This window comes from Desmodus rotundus, chromosome 3 (genome assembly GCF_022682495.2).
Source record: "Desmodus rotundus isolate HL8 chromosome 3, HLdesRot8A.1, whole genome shotgun sequence".
In the NCBI taxonomy this organism is placed as follows: Eukaryota; Metazoa; Chordata; class Mammalia; order Chiroptera; family Phyllostomidae; genus Desmodus; species Desmodus rotundus.
Window position 1 is genome coordinate 154,759,124 of NC_071389.1, and position 18,300 is coordinate 154,777,423.

The following is an 18,300-nucleotide window of genomic DNA, read 5'->3' on the forward strand; positions in this document are numbered from 1 at the left end:
AGACTTACAGCCATATGGGATTGAAATAAAAAAGTTGATGATGGGAAAATGGGAAGGAAGGAGGCATTGCTACTTCCGGGTATCTTTTTAAACCCATCCTAGAAGTTGCAACGCTTTGTTTAGGCGCGGGGTTGAGGGGAGAACTATGAATGATAAGACCAAAGAAAAACAAAATGAACATACAATTTGGGGTGGGAAAAAAAGGCTCAGTGGAGGACTGAAGAGGGGGGAGGGAATATGAGGAAGAAAGAAGCAAATATATGAAGGTAGTTCAATACACGCCAGATTCCAAAGGGCAAGAAAATGAGGACGCCAGGGTCCTATCTGGAGTGCTGAAAAAATGGGTGCCACTGCCCGGGCGACACCATCATTCTTGGAAGCTTTTGGAATCCGTTGTACGGCCTCATTTTGAGTTGTCACAATAACTGGGGAGTGTTATCGTCGGTTGCTAGAATGTCCTCCTAAACCTGGAATAGTCCTGCACAATGAATAGTCCCACCTTCATTGTGAAATACTCGGCTACACCTGTAACCACCTATAAAAAAAAGACTAATAATTCATCTCTCAGTGTTGGGTGGTGTTGTTTTTTTCTTTTTGTAAAAACGTTTTTCCACAAAGAGATGTAAGCCACAAGCCATTACAGTCAGTGATTGCAATTTCTAGGAAAACCAGCATATTCCGAGATGATTGCGCCGGGAGAGGACTTTTTGCAGGAAGTCTACGCATGGAAAACGCTTCCTCCGCCAGATTCAAATGTTCTGCGAACTACATTGCCCACCAGACCTCGCGGTCCGGGTTTGGCGCTAGCACCATGAATTCTGGGATTGGTAGTTTTCAGGCGCTCCTTGTTGGCCAGGGCAGCCGGCATCAGGAACTCGCTTTCCCAGCTTGCCGCGCGGCCCAGGGGGGTTGCATCTCGGGGACCAGGAAAAGGGAAAGATGGCGACTGCTGGGCGACGTTGAGGCCGCGTTGGGTGGTTCAGGCTCGGAGTGGTGAGTGTTGGGCGGCGGAGGCGGTTCCCACAAGTTTGCTGAGACGGCGAGAGTGTAGGCACCGCGATGGCCCCTGCCGCCGGGACCAGGCGGGGAAGAACGCCTCAGGGAAGGGGCACGAGCCCGGGAAGCTCTAGCCGTCTGGAGCGAAGGCGAGCGGGCCCCGGCGGGTAGTATTGGCTCCTGGGAGCACAGGCCAGGTGTCTGGAAGATGTTACAAACCAGACCTTTGCCCTTGGCACAGTACCTGTGATATCCCCTGTCTGACCTTATTCTTTCTTGTTTTGAGTAGCCCTTGCTCCAGCCAAACTAGAACTCAGGCTTTTCTTCCAGAACCAGTCATGCTTTCCCGCCTCTGCCCCTCCTGTATTATTTTGCTGGGAATGACTTATTTTCCGCACTCTCAGTTACACATCTTTAAATTCTACTATACTCAAACGCTCAAGAGCCACTTCCTCTGCAGATCTTACAAATGAAAGGAAACTTCAATAAATACCTTATCTGAGTCTTCATCTTGGTATGTGTCTCATACCCTCTACTGTTCTGTAAACTTCCTGTGGACAGGGTTTTCCTGATTTCCTTTTGTAACTCACGCAGTACCTAGCACGGTACCTTGCAAATAGTGGATGTTTGTCACAAACTCCAAAAAAATGAATGTGCCCCTGCCCAGCAAGAACTGAGGAGCTCCAAGGTCTGGAGACTTGCAAGGAAGGCTGCCAGGAAGCAATGGCTGGGGTGTGCCTGTGCTAAGTAGAACTTAAAATAAAAGTTTCCTCTGTTTACTATATTCTCACTTCTCATTCTCTTCTAAACTCACTCCACTCTGACTTTAAACAGCTCTGGTCAAGGTTACCAACCACCTCCATTTTTCCAAAAGCAAGGATCACCACACCTCTAGTTCCTAGTCTTACTCCATCCACACAGTTAACCGCTCCCTCCCTGACCATGCGTTTTGGCTTCTGTGATTTCCAGATCATGGAAATCACATTTTTCCTCCTTCCTTTTACTTTACTATTTTTCTTTTTCTTTCTCACTGGCTTTAGCTTCTTTCCATCTTTCCCTGTGGCTCCTCTTGTGCTTGACCTCTAAATGTTACAGTGTTTCAGAGCTCAGTCATGCATTCTCTTCATTCTTTTCTTGTTTGTTTTCTTTTTTTAACCATACCGCCTACCTAAGTAGTCTCACTTAGTGTCATACGGCTTTAAAAGCTTTCTATGTATTGATGACTCAAATTTTTGTCTCTAGGGTCTCTCTTCTAAATTCCAGAATTGCATTTTCAACTGCCTTCCTGCAGTCTCCACTTAGTTTTCTTATTGACGTGGCCAAAATGAAACTTGATTTCCTCTTAAATCTCTTTTTCCCCCAGTCTTCTTCAGTCACTAAATGGCACCATGAACCACTAGGTTGCTCAGACCGTAAATTTAGGAGCCGTCCTTGTGTCCCTTCTCCCTTTTTCCCTTTAATAGTAAGTCCTTGTCGGCCCTGCCCCCAAAGTGTACCCGGAAGCTGTCTACTTCTTTCCATCTCCATCGCTACTTTCCCAGAACGGGCCACTGTCATCTCTTGCCTAGACTACTGGAATAGCATTCTCAGTGGCTCTGTTTCCATTCTTGACCTCCCTACTATGTAGTTTCTTGCAAGTCACCAAATTCTTGATGACTTTTTTCAGAAAGTCATCAAGAATTTGGTGACTTGCAAGAAACTGAATTCTGAAACTTTTTTCAGAATTCAGAAAGAATTCATGATGTCTAGGACGCTTTACAGAGAAAATAGCCTTTCTCCTAGAGTGTTTTCTTTTTTTTAATAAGTTTTTTATTTTAATTTAATTTATTTCTAGAGAGAGTGGAAGGGAGGGTGAAAGAGAGGGAGAGAAACGTCAATGTGTGAGAGATACTATACACCAATGTATAGTAGAATCAAATAGTAGAATTAAAAATGTATAAGTAGATCACATCACTTCCTGTTTAACACTCTTCTGATGTTCCCATGGCAGTTAGATTAAAATCCAAGTTCCTTTACCCTGGCCTAAACATATTTTCATGATTAACGCCTACCTACCTCCCTGAACTCTTGAGTCAGTCTTCTCCCCTGGTCACTGCCCCTCAGCCACACAAGTCTGTTTTTAATTGGCGAACACGGTAAGCTAGTTCCTGTCCAGTGCCTTAGTACTTGCTTCCACCTAGTAAGTTCTTTTCCCTGATCTTTGCAGGCTCTCTCTTTCCCATCCTTCAAATCTCAGCTTATATGTTATCTAAAAATTTCTTTCCTGAGCTTTCTTATCTCTTGTTCATACCCCTCTCCATTATATCACTTTTTTTTTTTAGAGAGTTTTTAAAGATTTTAATTATTTTCAGAGAGCGGGGAAGGGAGAGAGAGAGAGGGGGAAACATCGATGTGCAAGAGAAACATCTATTGGTCGCTTCTTGCACACCCCCAACCGGGGACCTGACCCGCACCCAGGCATGTGCCCTGACTGGGAATTAAACCAGGAACCTTTCTGTTTGCAGGCCGGTGCTCAATCCACTGATCCCTGGCCAGGGCTCACTCTGTTTTATTCTCTTCATCAATTCTAATTACTATTTGAAATTCTCTTATCTTACTGCTTAACTGTTGTCTGCTTCACTGGAATGTAGATGTTGGAGACCTGAGACTTCACTTGGTTTACAGATACATCTCTAGTACACAGAACAGTTTCTGGCACCTACCAGGTGCTCAGTGAATATTTATTGAAAGAATTCATGCCCTGGCTGGTGTGGCTCCGTGGATTGAGTGCGGGCTGCAAACCAAAGGGTTGCCGGTTCGATTCCCAGTCAGGGAACACATTGCCTCTCATGTTTCTCTCTCTCTAAAGAGACACATATTTCTCTCTCTTTCTCCCTCCCTTCCCCTCTCTAAAAATAAATAAATAAAATCTTTAAAAAAAAAAAAGAAAGAAAGAAAGAATTCATGATGTCTAGGACGCTTTACAGAGAAAATAGCCTTTCTCCTAGAGTGTTTTCTTTTTTTTAATAAGTTTTTTATTTTAATTTAATTTATTTCTAGAGAGAGTGGAAGGGAGGGCGAAAGAGAGGGAGAGAAACGTCAATGTGTGAGAGATACTATACACCAATCGGTTGCCTCTCACACGCCCCCAGTTGGGGACCTGGCCTACAACCCAGGTATGTGCCCCAACTGGGAATCGAACCGCTGACCTTCCGGTTTGCAGACTGGTGCCAAATCCACTGAGCCACACCAGCCAGAGCTAGTGTGTTTTCTTAGGTCTGCACATGGAAGGGACGGTGTAATTTCCGTGTGACAATGCATGATGTACTGATGCAGAATATTCAGTCATTTCTCAGGCAATTGTGAGATAAAATGGGTTATTTCTCCACCTTTTGAAAGTGCTACTTGTTTCTTTTGATTACAAGTTCTCCCTTCTTAAAGACATATGGCAGGAAATGACATGGGAAAGGGGGATTGCAAACTAAAGCTTAGGGGACTGATATTCTAGCTGAACCACTTGGTGATAGAATAAGTTTTGAGAAATGTATCCCAGGTGATAGGGATGGTGATGACGACGACGATGATGATGCGGGAGAGGCAGACCCAGGCTTGCTGTTGTTTTAGCAAATGAAGCAGAATAGATTTTGTAGTCTGAAAGACAGCTGACAGTGTGTTCAGTGTTTCCCAGGCAAGAGGGAACAGAACAAGTTCCTGCTGACACCTTTCATGGGACTGAGTGATGATCAAGACTGAAAATCTTGAGTGGGGAGTATCGGTCAGAATGTGTGTGGCCTGTAGTTGGCATCTACCTTTCTTTTTCTGAAATAATTATACAATGATAAGGAGTTGCAAAAAAAAAAAAAGTTCACGGAGGTCCTGCGTACCCTTTACCAGTTTTTTCTCATTGTATGACTAGTGGTGCCTTTCTATTTGTCCATTTTAATTTTTCCTTGGAGTGCTGATTATAATACCAAATCTCCGCCCCCCCCCCCCCCCCCCCAGCCTTCTTTATGAGTTCAGAGACTTTATCTCTCCTAGGTGTGTGTGTACGCGCTGACTGACCTGGTGGCTGGCAGACCTGCCAGACTCCCCAGATGAGCAATGCAGGCTGTTTCTAGAGATAGCTAGAGCACTATTCATTCACTAACATATCTTTTCATACTTCTGCAATCTGATTAGAAAAATAAGGTATATTCATTGTATACTTTTAAAACTGAAAATATATAACAAGTAATCACAGAAGGGCAGTGTAGTATAATGAGTAAAAGTGGGTCTCTGGAGCCAGGCTGCCTGGAACTCTGCCACTTACCACCTCGGTTACTTTATATACCTGCACTTCAGCTTCCTCATCTATAAAGTAGCCATAGCAAAATATCTACCTCATAGGGTTGTTTTGAGATTAAGTCCATTATATATGAACAGTTTAGAGTAGTACCTAGTACATGATAAGTACTCCTTTTACCCATGACAGATGGCAGGAGAGCTAGCAGATAAGAAGGACCGTGATGTGTCACCTTCCAAGGAGGAAAGGAAGCGGTCTCGGACACCTGAGCGGGAGCGGGATAGAGACCGGGACCGGAAATCTTCCCCATCTAAAGATAGGAAGCGGCATCGTTCAAGGGATAGGCGTCGAGGTGGCAGCCGGTCTCGCTCTCGTTCCCGGTCCAAGTCTACAGAAAGGTAAAGTTACTTTGTATCTACTACGCAGGAAGGGAGAGCTCATTTCAGACTTCTTCATTTTTGCTTCCTCTTATACCTTCAGGGTTAAGACATCAGTGTTTCCCACATTTTTCTACACCTAGTGATTCATTAGCTTAAACGGTTAAGAGTGAACTTATAAGATGAAGGTCCAGAGATGGTCGATTATTGCCATCAATACTTAGCAGTACAACTCTGAGCTGTAAGATCTTAGGATCCCCTCATACTTCCCACAAGAAGCATATTCCTCAATTTTAGAATTTGTTTTGGGGAGAAAAGATCAGGCCCTGGCTGGGTGGCTCAGTTGGTTAGAGCATCGTCCTGATAAGCAGTTTGCTTTCTGGTCAGGGCACATACAAGCATCAACCAATGAGTGCATAAATAAGTAGAACAACAAAGTGATGTCTTTCTCTTTCTCTCTGAAAATCAATAAACTGAAAAAACAAGATCGTGAGAACTTCCTTAGGGCTGCAGTGAAGTGGGTTACTCTGAAATATCAAGAGAGTTCTTAAATTCGTTGCCTTCAGAGAACGACGGCACAGAGAACGAGATAAGGAGCGCGATCGGAATAAGAAGGACCGAGATCGGGATAAGGACGGGCACAGACGGGACAAGGACCGGAAACGATCCAGGTACCTGAGGGAACAAGAGGGGGCTTTGGGGAAATGCTCCTATCTCCTCCTGTCTTCACCTGAGCTGGCTCAGCTTTGTAGGAGAGTAGGATCGTCTTGGTGGGCCCAAATGGCAGTTGGCTGTCTTTTTCGAGGGCATGTGTCTTTAGAAAGTATAGTCAGTCAGTGAGTTCACAGCCCTTTGAGGGCTAGCTTGTTCTTAGAATTTAGAAGTTAAGTGTGTAAAGGTTACTGGCCTACACAACATTCCTTTAGCTCCACTGAACCATTTAGTTTTCTACCCAGAATATGTAGCATATATTTGTTATGCTTAATCTTGCCCCAGTATCTTGATATTTTTCTTGGAAATTTTCTATTCAACTTTTTATTTAGCCCCGAGTGTGTAGTTGAAATTCACGACAAAGGGCAGAATTCGTATAACGAACACAGGTGAAGTTGTTGAGATCCCTCGTAGGTTAAGCTTATAGCAGGTATGAGGAAAGGGTTGCCGTGACTGGTAGGGAGGGAAACGAGGAAGGGACAGACATAGCAGTATTCCTTCAATGTGCAACTGCTGTCTGGAGGAAATTCTTCTGATGTCAATAGTGAAGACCCACTTGCTACAAGAAATTAGTTTTAGAAAAGGAGATTCAGGTAGATTGGGGCCAAGACAGGGCTGTCGTCAGGTTTCCGAGCAGGCAGAGTGACCCTGCCTGCAAAGGGAGCTCTGGCCCTGATGGGTGACTGTGGGCCAGTCTTGCTGAGTCATGAGGAAACTTCCCTCCTCTTTTTGGGGTCAGCCTGAACCTCATTCAGGGCTTGGGGTAAGACAGCAGCAATATGGACACTTTCTGTTCCTTTGTCTTAAAGTTTATCTCCTGGACGAGGGAAAGATTTTAAATCCCGAAAAGACAGAGACTCTAAGAAGGATGAGGAGGATGAACATGGCGATAAAAAGCCCAAGGTAAGCAGGAGGAAGTGTTTTCTCATCTTCCTCTTGAATTCAAGCCCAAGTTTGTGATCTTCAAAGGGAGAGAGCCGTCATGGAATGAAGTCCTGTGTTTGATCTTCAGGCCCAGCCATTATCCCTGGAGGAACTTCTGGCCAAGAAAAAGGCTGAGGAAGAAGCTGAGGCAAAAGTAAGCATTTGAGGATCTGTATTAGCCGGCTTGGGCCACTGTAAGAAAACAGCAGCCTGGGTGACTTAAACAGCAGAGATGTAGTTTCTCACCATTCTGGAGGCTCGTCCGAGATCAAGGTGACAGTAGGGTCGTTTCTCCCGAAGCCTCTCTCCTTGGTTTGTAGACGGATGTCTTCTCCGTCTTCACATGGTCTTCCCCCTGTGCGTGCGCATCCCCAGTGTATCTCTGTATGTATGTCCAAGTTTTTTCTTACAAGGACACCGGTCAGGTTGGATTAGGGCCAATTCTAAGAGCCTCATTTTACCTTAAATACCTCTTCAAAGACCCTGTCTCCAAATTCAGTCACATTTTGAGGTGCTGGGGGTTAGGACTTTCATATATGCATTTTGAAGGGGACACAGTTCAACCCATAACAGGATCCTAGGCCTGTTTGTGTTTTTCTTAACAGGTTTAATGCCTGAGCAAATATTTTTGGGCTCCCTGCTGTCTCGCATCAGTGATGTGATTATACCCTGCTTCCAGATCCTGTGTTTACAGTGTCAGTCTATTTCGTAGCCCAAGTTCCTCTCCAAAGCAGAGCGAGAGGCTGAAGCCCTGAAGCGACGGCAGCAGGAGGTGGAAGAGCGGCAGAGGATGCTTGAAGAAGAGAGGAAGAAAAGGAAACAGTTTCAAGACTTGGGCAGGAAAATGTTGGGTTCGTTTCCTACCTGCTATAGCCCTTAGATGGGATGTGAAAGGGTGGAGTAGTGTTATAGTGTCACTCAGGAGAGGTAGAAACCGGTTTGTTCCGGTTTGGAAAAGGAGAGGATGGGGAAAATTTATGAGAAAAGCATCTTTCTGTTATATTTCCATTTCTCTTGTGTCAGAAATGCCCTGTTTTTCTCATTTGGTGCCCATTGTCTGGATCGCTCCGTGCTCTCTTTTTTTCTTCCACTGAGCTCTTCTGCAGCTTTGATTTCTTTGGTCTGCAGAAGACCCTCAGGAACGGGAACGTCGGGAACGCAGGGAGAGGATGGAGCGGGAGACCAATGGAAATGAGGATGAGGAAGGGCGGCAGAAGATCCGAGAGGAGAAGGACAAGAGCAAGGAACTGCATGCCATTAAGGTGCAGGCCTTGGCTCTGTCTTCACTTGCCCACTTGCAAAGATGAGGTTTAATTACTTGGCCATTCTTATCTCTGCATGTGAGCTTTGGGCCTTGAGCTTGACGAGCTCTGTGTTCTGTCCATGGATAGGAGCGTTACCTGGGTGGCATTAAGAAGCGTCGCCGAACGAGGCACCTTAATGACCGCAAGTTTGTCTTTGAGTGGGACGCATCTGAGGACACATCCATTGACTACAACCCACTGTGAGTGGCTTCAGGCCTAAACTAGATCTTGTTTTAATTACAGTTGGCATTCAATATTATATATTATATAAGTTTTAGGTGTACAGCAAAGTGGTTAGCCATTTAACTTACGAAGTGATCCCCCCAATAAGTCTAGTTGTTACCATACATAGTTGTTACAATAATACTGACTATGTTCCCTATGCTGTACTTTACGTCCCGTGACTCTTGTAACCACTGGTCTGTACTTCTCAGTCCCTTCACCTTTCATAGCCATGCCTCCAAACCCCCTTCCCTCTGGGAGTCATCACTTTGTTCTCTGTGAGTCTGTTTCTGTTTTGTGTGTTCATTTATTTCGTTTTTTAGATTCCACATATAAATGAAATCATGTGGTATTTGTCTTTTTCTGTCTGACTTATTTTGCTTAGCCCAACACCCTCTAGGTCCATCCATGTTTTGCAAATGGTACGATTTCATTCTTTTTTATGGCTGAGTAATATTCCATTGTATATATGTACCCCATCTTCTTTATACACTTAAGTTGCTTCCATATATTGGCTATTGTAAATAATGCTGCCATGAAGATAGGGGTGCTTGTATCTTTTCTAATTAGTGCTTTGTATGCCTTTGGATACATACCCAGAGGTGGGATTGCTGGTCCATATGGTAGTCTTATTTTTTATTTTTTTTAATATATTTATTGATAATGCTATTACAGTTGTCCCATTCCCCCCCTTCACTCCACTCCATCCTGCACACCCCCTCCCTCCCACATTCCCCTGCTATAGTTCATGTCCATGGGTCATACATATAAGTTCTTTGGCTTCTACATTTCCTACACTAGTCTTACCCTCCCCCTGTCTATTTTGTACCTACCATTTATGCTACTTATTCTCAGTACCTTTTTCCCCTCTCTCCCCCTCCTGCTCCCCTGTTGATAACCCTCCATGTGATCTCCATTTCTGTGGTTCTGTTCCTGTTCTAGTTGTTTGCTTTGTTTTTGTTTTAGGTGTGGTTGTTAAGAACTGTGAGTTTGCTGTCATTTTTACTGTTCATATTTTTTATCTTCTTTGTCTTAGATAAATCCCTTTAACATTTCATATAATAAGGGCTTGGTGATGATGAACTCCTTGAATTTAACCTTATCTGAGAAGTACTTTATCTGCCCTTCCATTCTAAATGAAAGCTTTGTTGGATAGAGCAATCTTGGATGTAGGTCCTTGCCTTTCATGACTTGGAATACTTCTTTCCAGCCCCTTCTTGCCTGCAAGGTCTCTTTTGAGAAATCAGCTGACAGTCTTATGGGAACTCCTTTGCATTAATCTTGGGTAATGTAATTATGATGTGCCTTGGTGTGTTCCTCCTTGGGTCCAGCTTCTTTGGGACTCTGAGCTTCCTGGACTTCCTGGAAGTCTATTTCCTTTGCCAGATTAGGGAAGTTCTCCTTTGTTATTTATTCAAATAAGTTTTAAATTTTTTGCTCTTCCTCTTCTTCTGGTACCCCTATAATTCAGATGTTGGAATATTTAAAGATATCCTGGAGGTTCCTAAGCCTCTCCTCATTTTTTTGAATTCTTCATACTTTTCTGGTTGGATGTTTCTTCCTTCCTTCTGGTCCACACCATTGATTTGAGTCCCAGTTTCCTTTGCATCACTATTGGTTCCCCATACATTTTCCTTTGTTTCTCTTAGCATAGCCTTCATTTTTTCATCTAATTTGTGACCAAATTCAACCAATTCTGTGAGCTTCCTGATTACTAGTTTTTGAACTGCACATCTGATAGGTTGGCTATCTCTTTGTTGCTTAGTTGTATTTTTTCTGGAGCTTTGATCTATTCTTTCATTTGGGCCTTTTTTTTTTTTTTTTTTTTTTAAATCTTGGCATGCCTGTTATATAAAAGGGGTGGAGCCTTAGATGTTCACCAGGGTGGGGTAATGCTGGTCTGTGTGCTGTGATGCTGTACGTGGGGGAGGGGCCGAGAGGGAGCAATGGTGCTTGCTCCACTCTCTGTCAGTTTTCAGTCACTCCCTCCGCTACCCACAATCAAATTGGGCCCTTCTGGTGCTGCTTCCTGGGTGGGTGGGTTTGTGTACGTTCTAGGACCCCGTGGGTCTCTCCAATGAACTCTCCTATGAGGCTGGGGGTTCCTCCCGCTGCTGCCTCAACCCCCATGGGTGTTTTCACTCAGAGATTTGAGGCTTTATTTCCCCACGCTGGAACCATGGGTTGCATGGTCTGTCACCCAGTCCACCAGCTGCTGACTCACTGGCCAGCTGCAGCTTTGCCCACCCTGCTCCACAATCCGCCACCTCCCTGGATCTGCCAGCCACCTCCCTGCCACGAGTCCTCCCCGGCTGCCTGTCTCCGCCCCTCCTACCGGTCTGGATGAATGTTTCTTCTTTATCTCCTTCGCTCTTGGACTTCCATACAGTTCGATTTTCTGTCAGTTCTGGTTGTTTTTTGTTTTTAAATGTTGTTGTCCTTCTTTTGGTTGTGTAAGGAGGCACAGTGTGTCTACCTATGCCTCCAGCTTGGCCAGAAGTCCTTAATTTTTTGAGGAACCTTCAGACTGTTTTCCATAGCGGCTGCATCAATGTGCAATACCACCACCAGCGCATGAGGATTTCCTTTGTCTACATCTTCCCCAGACTTGTTTTTTGGTTTTTGGTTTTTTTTTTTTTTATCATAGCCATCCTGATAGGTGTGAGGTAATAATATCTCATTGTGGTTTTGATTTGCATTTCTCTGATGATTAGTGACATTGAGCATCTTTTCATATGTCTATTGGCCATCTGTATGTCCTCTTTGGACAAATGTCTATTCAGGTCCTCTGCCCATTTTTTTACTCGATTGTTGATCTTTTTTGGTGTTAAGTTGTATGAACTTTCTATATATTTTGGATATTAACCACTTGTTGGATATATTGTTGGTGAATATCTTCTCCCATACAGTAAGTTGTCTAAACTAGGTCTTTTAAACTAGGCAGTTCCTAGAGAGAACCAATGACTACAGAAATAGAAGTAAGATAAGGTGGGATGGGGAAATTGATAAACTGGTAGTCAGCCAGTCCTCTGGGTGAGCGGAGACCTTGTGGAGGAAGGGAAACTGATACATATTGGTAGTCTGCTCTTCCCTCCTGCTGTAATAGCTCCTTTTAAAAAAAATTATTTTTAGAGAGAGGGGAGAGGGAGGGAAACATTGATTGGTTCTCTCTCACATATCTTCAGTTGGGGACCCGGCCCACAACCCAGACATGTGCCCTGACCAGGAATTGAACTGGTGGCCTTTGGGTTTGCAGGCTGGCACTGAATCCACTGAGTCACGTGAGCCAGGGCTACAGCTCCATTTTTCTCTCCCTCTGTCTCAATCTCAGGTACAAAGAGCGGCACCAGGTGCAGTTGCTGGGGCGAGGCTTCATTGCAGGCATTGACTTAAAGCAGCAGAAGCGAGAGCAGTCACGTTTCTACGGAGATCTAATGGAGAAGAGGCGGACACTGGAAGAAAAGGAGCAGGAGGAGTGAGTAGTGAGTGGTCAGGGCCGGGGTGGTTGGGCAGTGCCCAGAGTGTGTAGAAAGGAACTGGGGAATTCCTAATTTCTGTGATCTTGCTCCAGGGCAAGACTCCGCAAACTTCGTAAGAAGGAAGCCAAGCAACGCTGGGATGATCGTCATTGGTCCCAGAAGAAGCTAGATGAGATGACAGACAGGGACTGGCGGATATTCCGTGAGGACTACAGCATCACCACCAAAGGTGGCAAGATCCCTAATCCCATCCGATCCTGGAAAGACTCTTCTCTGCCCCCACATATCTTGGAGGTCATCGATAAGTGTGGCTACAAGGTAACGGGGGGAAGATTGGTTCAGAAGAGCAGACTTTGTTCCTTGACTGTCTGGTGCCTTCTCTGCCAGGGGCACCAAGGTGACATTATGTGTTCATTTGTGGTGGCAGTATTGGCCTTTGGTGATTGTGTTTCTTCTCATTCCTGTGAACAGTGTTTGGTGTCCTCCCATTGTGCTAGCGTGTGTGCCCACTCCATCAGTGGTGGCCCAGGTGGTATATAATTCTGCTTTTACCCATTACTCTCTCTTGGCCACTCCAGGAACCAACACCTATCCAGCGTCAGGCAATTCCCATTGGGCTACAGAATCGTGACATCATTGGTGTGGCTGAGACTGGCAGTGGCAAGACAGCAGCCTTCCTCATCCCGTTGCTGGTCTGGATCACTACCCTTCCCAAAATTGACAGGTGGGGTCACCTGACACCAGTTGAAGTGGGTTTGACTGGGTAGGAGTATTGGAAGTGGCAAATGAGTGTTTGGTTTTCTTTTTAAGTCTGTAATCAGAAGCCCCTTCTGTAGTCTGGGTCAGATATTAGAGAATAACTGGATCATAATATCAAAGAAGTGTATGATTGTATTGCTCGCAAGGACCACTCCCTGAGGAACTTGGCTCTCCTGGAGTCTCTGATTTTTAAGGGAGATCATTGCACCCTCTTCCCACCACCCTCTGCATTCACATAGCCACCCTTAAGTGTGACTTGGTCTTGCTCCTGTTTGTGGTCAGATGGGAAGCAAAGCTGAAACTGTGGGATGCCCCATTTACCACAGGATCGAAGAGTCAGACCAGGGCCCGTATGCCATCATCCTGGCCCCCACCCGTGAGCTGGCTCAGCAGATTGAGGAAGAAACCATCAAGTTTGGGAAGCCACTAGGCATCCGCACTGTGGCTGTCATTGGCGGCATCTCCAGAGAGGACCAGGGTTTCAGACTGCGCATGGGTTGTGAGGTTTGTTCACCTGGCCAGCAGCCAGCGCGCCGTTCAGGCTGTTCTGTTTCGGGGCTCTGTTTCTAGTTTCTGCCTCAGACATTCAGTCAGCTGAAGAAAAGGTCTGGTTTATTATTATTGAGAACTTCTATACCAGGGATTATACCCTCCTAAATTCTCACAATCATATGAGAGTAGACAGGGGACTCTCCATTTTACCGATGAAGCCGAGGACCAGGTTAATGACTTGTCCAAAGTCACACACAGCTGGCAGAGGGCAGCACTGATCACAGTCAAGCCCTGTGCTCTTAGTCACTGTGCCGGACCGGGGACCGGATCGTCGTGTGTCGCCACCTTTTCAGGGTGGGGGAGGAGAGCTTTGTGTAAGAAGTCTGATACAGGAGTTGGGTCTTCTGCAGGCTTCCTAGTGTAATCATTTTATATAGCCCCCTCCACAATATTCCTTAGTCTCGCTTCCGTCTAAGAAAGTTCCTTTTGATTTGCTGCCTCCTCTAACTCCTGTATCATATTCAGAGACCCTGTTTATTCCTGAAAAAAAATCCAAGATAGCAACAAGTGATTTTGTGTCAATTCTCAGGACCCTTCACTGCCAAACGTAACTAGATGCTGGTATCCAAGCTCCTTAGTATTAGGGTTCTGTTGTCCAAGTGGGTGAATAGTCCACAGAAGGGAGAAGAAGGGGATACCCACTGGGGCTACATATGATTCCACTGTACCCCCAGATTGTGATCGCTACCCCAGGACGTCTGATTGATGTGCTGGAGAACCGCTACCTGGTGCTGAGCCGCTGTACCTATGTGGTTCTGGATGAGGCAGATAGAATGATTGACATGGGCTTTGAGCCAGACGTCCAGAAGATCCTGGAGCACATGCCTGTCAGCAACCAGAAGCCGGACACGGATGAGGCTGAGGACCCCGAGAAGATGTTGGCCAACTTTGAGTCAGGAAAACATAAGTACCGCCAAGTAAGGCTGCTTCCCCGGGCTGGGAAGAGTTGGGCAAGTTGGCAAACCTGCTTTAGGGCCCTTCTCGCCGTAGGTGGCCCCAGAGTACCTGTTTCTAGAATGGCGAGGCCTGCCTAGGTGCAGTCTTCTGACATCCCTAACAGTATAACTGTTTAGCTTAGCCCTGGAAAAGTGGTTCCAGACAGGCACGGTACTGCCCACCGCAGATGCTAATGAGTGCTCTCAGCCCTTCCTCTTGCCACAAGATGTCAGGTACAGGTAGTGAGGAAAGAAGTGGGACGGCAAAGGACACATTTCTGAAGGTGGCTGTGAGAGTTTACACCACGGCCCACTGTAGATTCTAAGCTTCAGCTGTGCTGCCTGTGGTGGTGGGGTGGGGGGGGATGTGTGAGTGTGTCTTCCTGGGCCTGAGGCTGAACCTCCTGTTTTCACAGACGGTCATGTTCACGGCCACCATGCCCCCCGCCGTGGAGCGCCTGGCCCGGAGCTACCTGCGGCGTCCTGCTGTGGTGTACATTGGCTCTGCAGGCAAGCCCCATGAGCGCGTGGAGCAGAAAGTCTTCCTCATGTCGGAGTCAGAGAAGAGGTACGGGGGCAGCTGAGCCGGGGAGGCGGTGGAGAGGGGCCTTTTCAGGGCGAGTAGCTGCTGGAGGACGATTGTTCTGCCTTGTTGAAGAGCTGCTGTTTCCTTTCTCTCCTCCTCTCCCCAGGAAAAAGCTGCTGGCAATCTTGGAGCAAGGCTTTGATCCACCCATCATCATTTTTGTCAACCAAAAGAAGGGCTGTGATGTTTTGGCCAAATCCCTGGAGAAGATGGGGGTGCGTCTGTCAGGGAAGGGCAGAGTGTTCTCTTTGGCACTGCTTTCTTAAATTAGAGGGGCCCCCTGGGTCCCTGCTTTAAATTTTCACACTTTTTTGAACTTCTCCAGTATTGAACAAGTGGGGGCTGGAGGGGAAGGGGAGGTTTGGTGGAGATAGAAGGACTGGGTCAGTCGCTATGACGCTGTGACTGTCCCAGCAGTGGCAGCTGGAGCTCTGCCCTTGAGCCTTCCTCCGAGTGGCCTGGGCCAGGGAGAGGTCTGAGACAGGCACCCTGGCAGGATCTGAGGATGAGGGATAGAATGGGTCGGAGTTGTCGTGTTCATGTGCGTGGTCAGGAGGGAGATGTGGATCAGTGTCCTTTACTCCTGACTGGTGTTTCAGGGTTCTCTCTACTCAGTGCTTAAACTTCCTTGAACTTCTTGGTTCCTGCTTTCCACCCTCATCCTTTCTGACTACTTCTCATGTGTCTGGCTCCACATCTCACCCCTGATTTTACCTTTGATCTTGCCCTGGCGCGCTCTGCCATGCCATATCTGGTCTCCCCCACCCTTTCTTCGGCTCACCTGTTCTCCCATACCTTCATTGCACTCACTCTCTCTCCTGCCTCCTTCCCCTTCTCCCCTGTTGCTCTCTGAAACCTGCCCTCTGTCCCTGCTTCTTCTTAACTTCGGTGTCTTTCCGTGATCCCATTGCACTTTCTCCATCTCACCATTCTCCCAACAGTACAATGCTTGTACGCTGCATGGTGGGAAAGGCCAGGAGCAGCGAGAGTTTGCACTGTCCAACCTCAAGGCTGGGGCCAAGGACATCTTGGTGGCTACAGATGTGGCGGGCCGTGGTATCGACATCCAAGATGTGTCTATGGTGGTCAACTATGATATGGCCAAAAACATTGAAGGTAAGTGGGAGGAAAGCAGCTGCAGTCTGGGTGAAGAGAGCCTCCTTGTCTCTCCATGTGAAGTCGGGGCGCTGTGCCGAGGAGGCCGCCGCCGCCGCCACGGCTCACAGCTCTGAGTCTAGGATCACTTGTCCCAGTGAGAAGAGCCCCCACTCCATCTCATAGGGAGTGTTGTCCTGTCCCTGGGATAGCTTGCTGTCTTCGGAGTGTGGGAAAGAATGGAAGTGGGCCCCTCTCAGGCTGCGTGGTAGGGGGACCCCGTTAGTAGTGGTTGTGGGGGGAGCACTGTGGATACTGCAGGCTCAGGCAGCCGGGGTTCCACCTGCTGCCTGTGGAGGGGTGGGGAGGGGGACGCCTTCCAAGTAGAGGCTTCAGACCCTGCTTACCAGGCCATCTGGCCGGGTGCCCTGAGTGACATTGCTTCTCCACCCCTTGCCCAGATTATATCCACCGCATTGGCCGCACGGGACGAGCTGGCAAGAGTGGTGTGGCCATTACCTTCCTCACCAAAGAGGATTCTGCTGTGTTCTATGAGCTGAAGCAAGCCATCCTGGAGAGCCCAGTGTCTTCCTGCCCCCCAGAGCTAGCCAACCACCCAGATGCCCAGCACAAGCCAGGCACTATCCTCACCAAGAAGCGCCGGGAGGAGACCATCTTTGCCTGACACAGGCCTCTCCCACGGGTTTAAGGGCGGGCTCTGAAGCCTGTTCTTCAGGACCCTCACAGCCCTCTTTCCAGGTCTTCACTCTTATGGGGCCTTAGGAAACAGACTCCTTGGCCTGGACCCTCCAGTTTGAAGGCTTGAGTGTGGGGCTGCGAAAGGAGGGAATCTGTGCAGGAGGCAGGGGGAACAAATCATCACGGACTTTGGCTCAGCTCTGCCCCTCTCGCAGGTACCAGGATTGCATCGGGTCATTGGCTCTTGCCAGTTATGGGGCAGCCAACTGGCATTGCCCGCTCCGCTGAAGAGAAAGCTGGCCGCCAGGAGGGCACCACTTCAGCACAGACTCAGCTGCGTGAGCTGCAGCAGCATTCTTACCCTAGGTGACCCAGGGGTAACCTCTGGCACTGTGAGGATTGTGGAGCTTGGACTCTTACTGTCATTTTGATAGCATTTGCCTTTCGGGATTGTAAGACAAATTGAGAGCCTTGTTTATAGAGCTGTGTGCGTCCCCTGTGCCAAGGGGTGCTGTGCGCTCTAGGCATCCCTTGCCCGGGGAATTTTTTTAGTAGATGTGGGACAGGGTGAGCTGGCTGTGTCCATCTTAAAGTCGCTGAGTGAAACTTGTTTTCTATTCTCTGAAAAGATGAGTTTCTATGTTCTGAGAATATATACGTGAATATTAAGGCTGTGTCTAGTTGTAGCTAAATTCATCTCTCATGTGCTCCCTGGAACCACAGAAAACATGTTTAGGAATGAAAAAACCCATCCAGAGCAGAGCCTAGGGTCTCAGCTGATGGTCCGAGTCTACAGGAGGCCCTTGACGAGAAGCAGAAAAGCCGTGGAGAACAGCACCCTAACGCTGCTTTCCTCCCCTTCTCCAGCCTTACGTAACCATAGCTCTGGCCTGCACACCCTCTGGGGAGCTTTGCGCAGGTGAGAAAGGAAAGCAGTTGTGAAGCCGAGAGGCGCAGCACCATCAGGACCACTCTCGTACCCTGGTGCCCTGTGCCTGACGCCAGTCCCTTTGCTCCTGGCTCCCCAGTGCGGGGGTGGAGATGGGGCACAAGTCACATCAGGGAGTGGTGAGCTGGGCCCAGCTGAGGTACGTTGTGGGGATAAGGCTCCTGGCCCAGGTCCCCCTGCCACTACTGTTAACGTTCTTACGTGGCAACTTGTTGGGCAAGTACGTGGAGTTCAAGTTGCAACTACTAGGGCCTGAGGCAGGGACAGTGTAAAGCTGTGGTTAAGCCTCTTCCCCACCTCCCAGAACAAATCTGTGCAGCTGAATGTTGCCCTCCAGGCACCTGGGCGTAAGGGGTACTTGTTGGGGAGCCTGGGAGTATGGTTTCTTCCCCAGCTCTCCTGTTTCCCTTTCCACTCGGTGGGTCCTTTGTGGGGGAGTGGAGGCTAGGAG

At 47.4% G+C, this 18,300-nt stretch overlaps 1 protein-coding gene across 1 annotated transcript; it reads left to right on the plus strand.

Moving 5' to 3' along the window:
* Positions 1–875: 875 nt before the first annotated feature.
* On the plus strand, positions 876–17,569 carry DDX23 (DEAD-box helicase 23). Its single transcript, XM_053921555.1, has 17 exons — positions 876–993; positions 5,447–5,655; positions 6,201–6,305; positions 7,155–7,248; positions 7,358–7,423; positions 7,982–8,120; positions 8,398–8,531; positions 8,661–8,773; positions 12,127–12,270; positions 12,367–12,592; positions 12,853–12,998; positions 13,360–13,537; positions 14,260–14,502; positions 14,937–15,088; positions 15,213–15,321; positions 16,048–16,222; positions 16,663–17,569. Exons 2-17 carry the CDS (start codon positions 5,447–5,449, stop codon positions 16,884–16,886), a joined length of 2,457 nt encoding a protein of 818 aa, XP_053777530.1. The 5' UTR covers positions 876–993; the 3' UTR covers positions 16,887–17,569.
* The last annotated feature ends 731 nt before the right edge of the window (positions 17,570–18,300 follow it).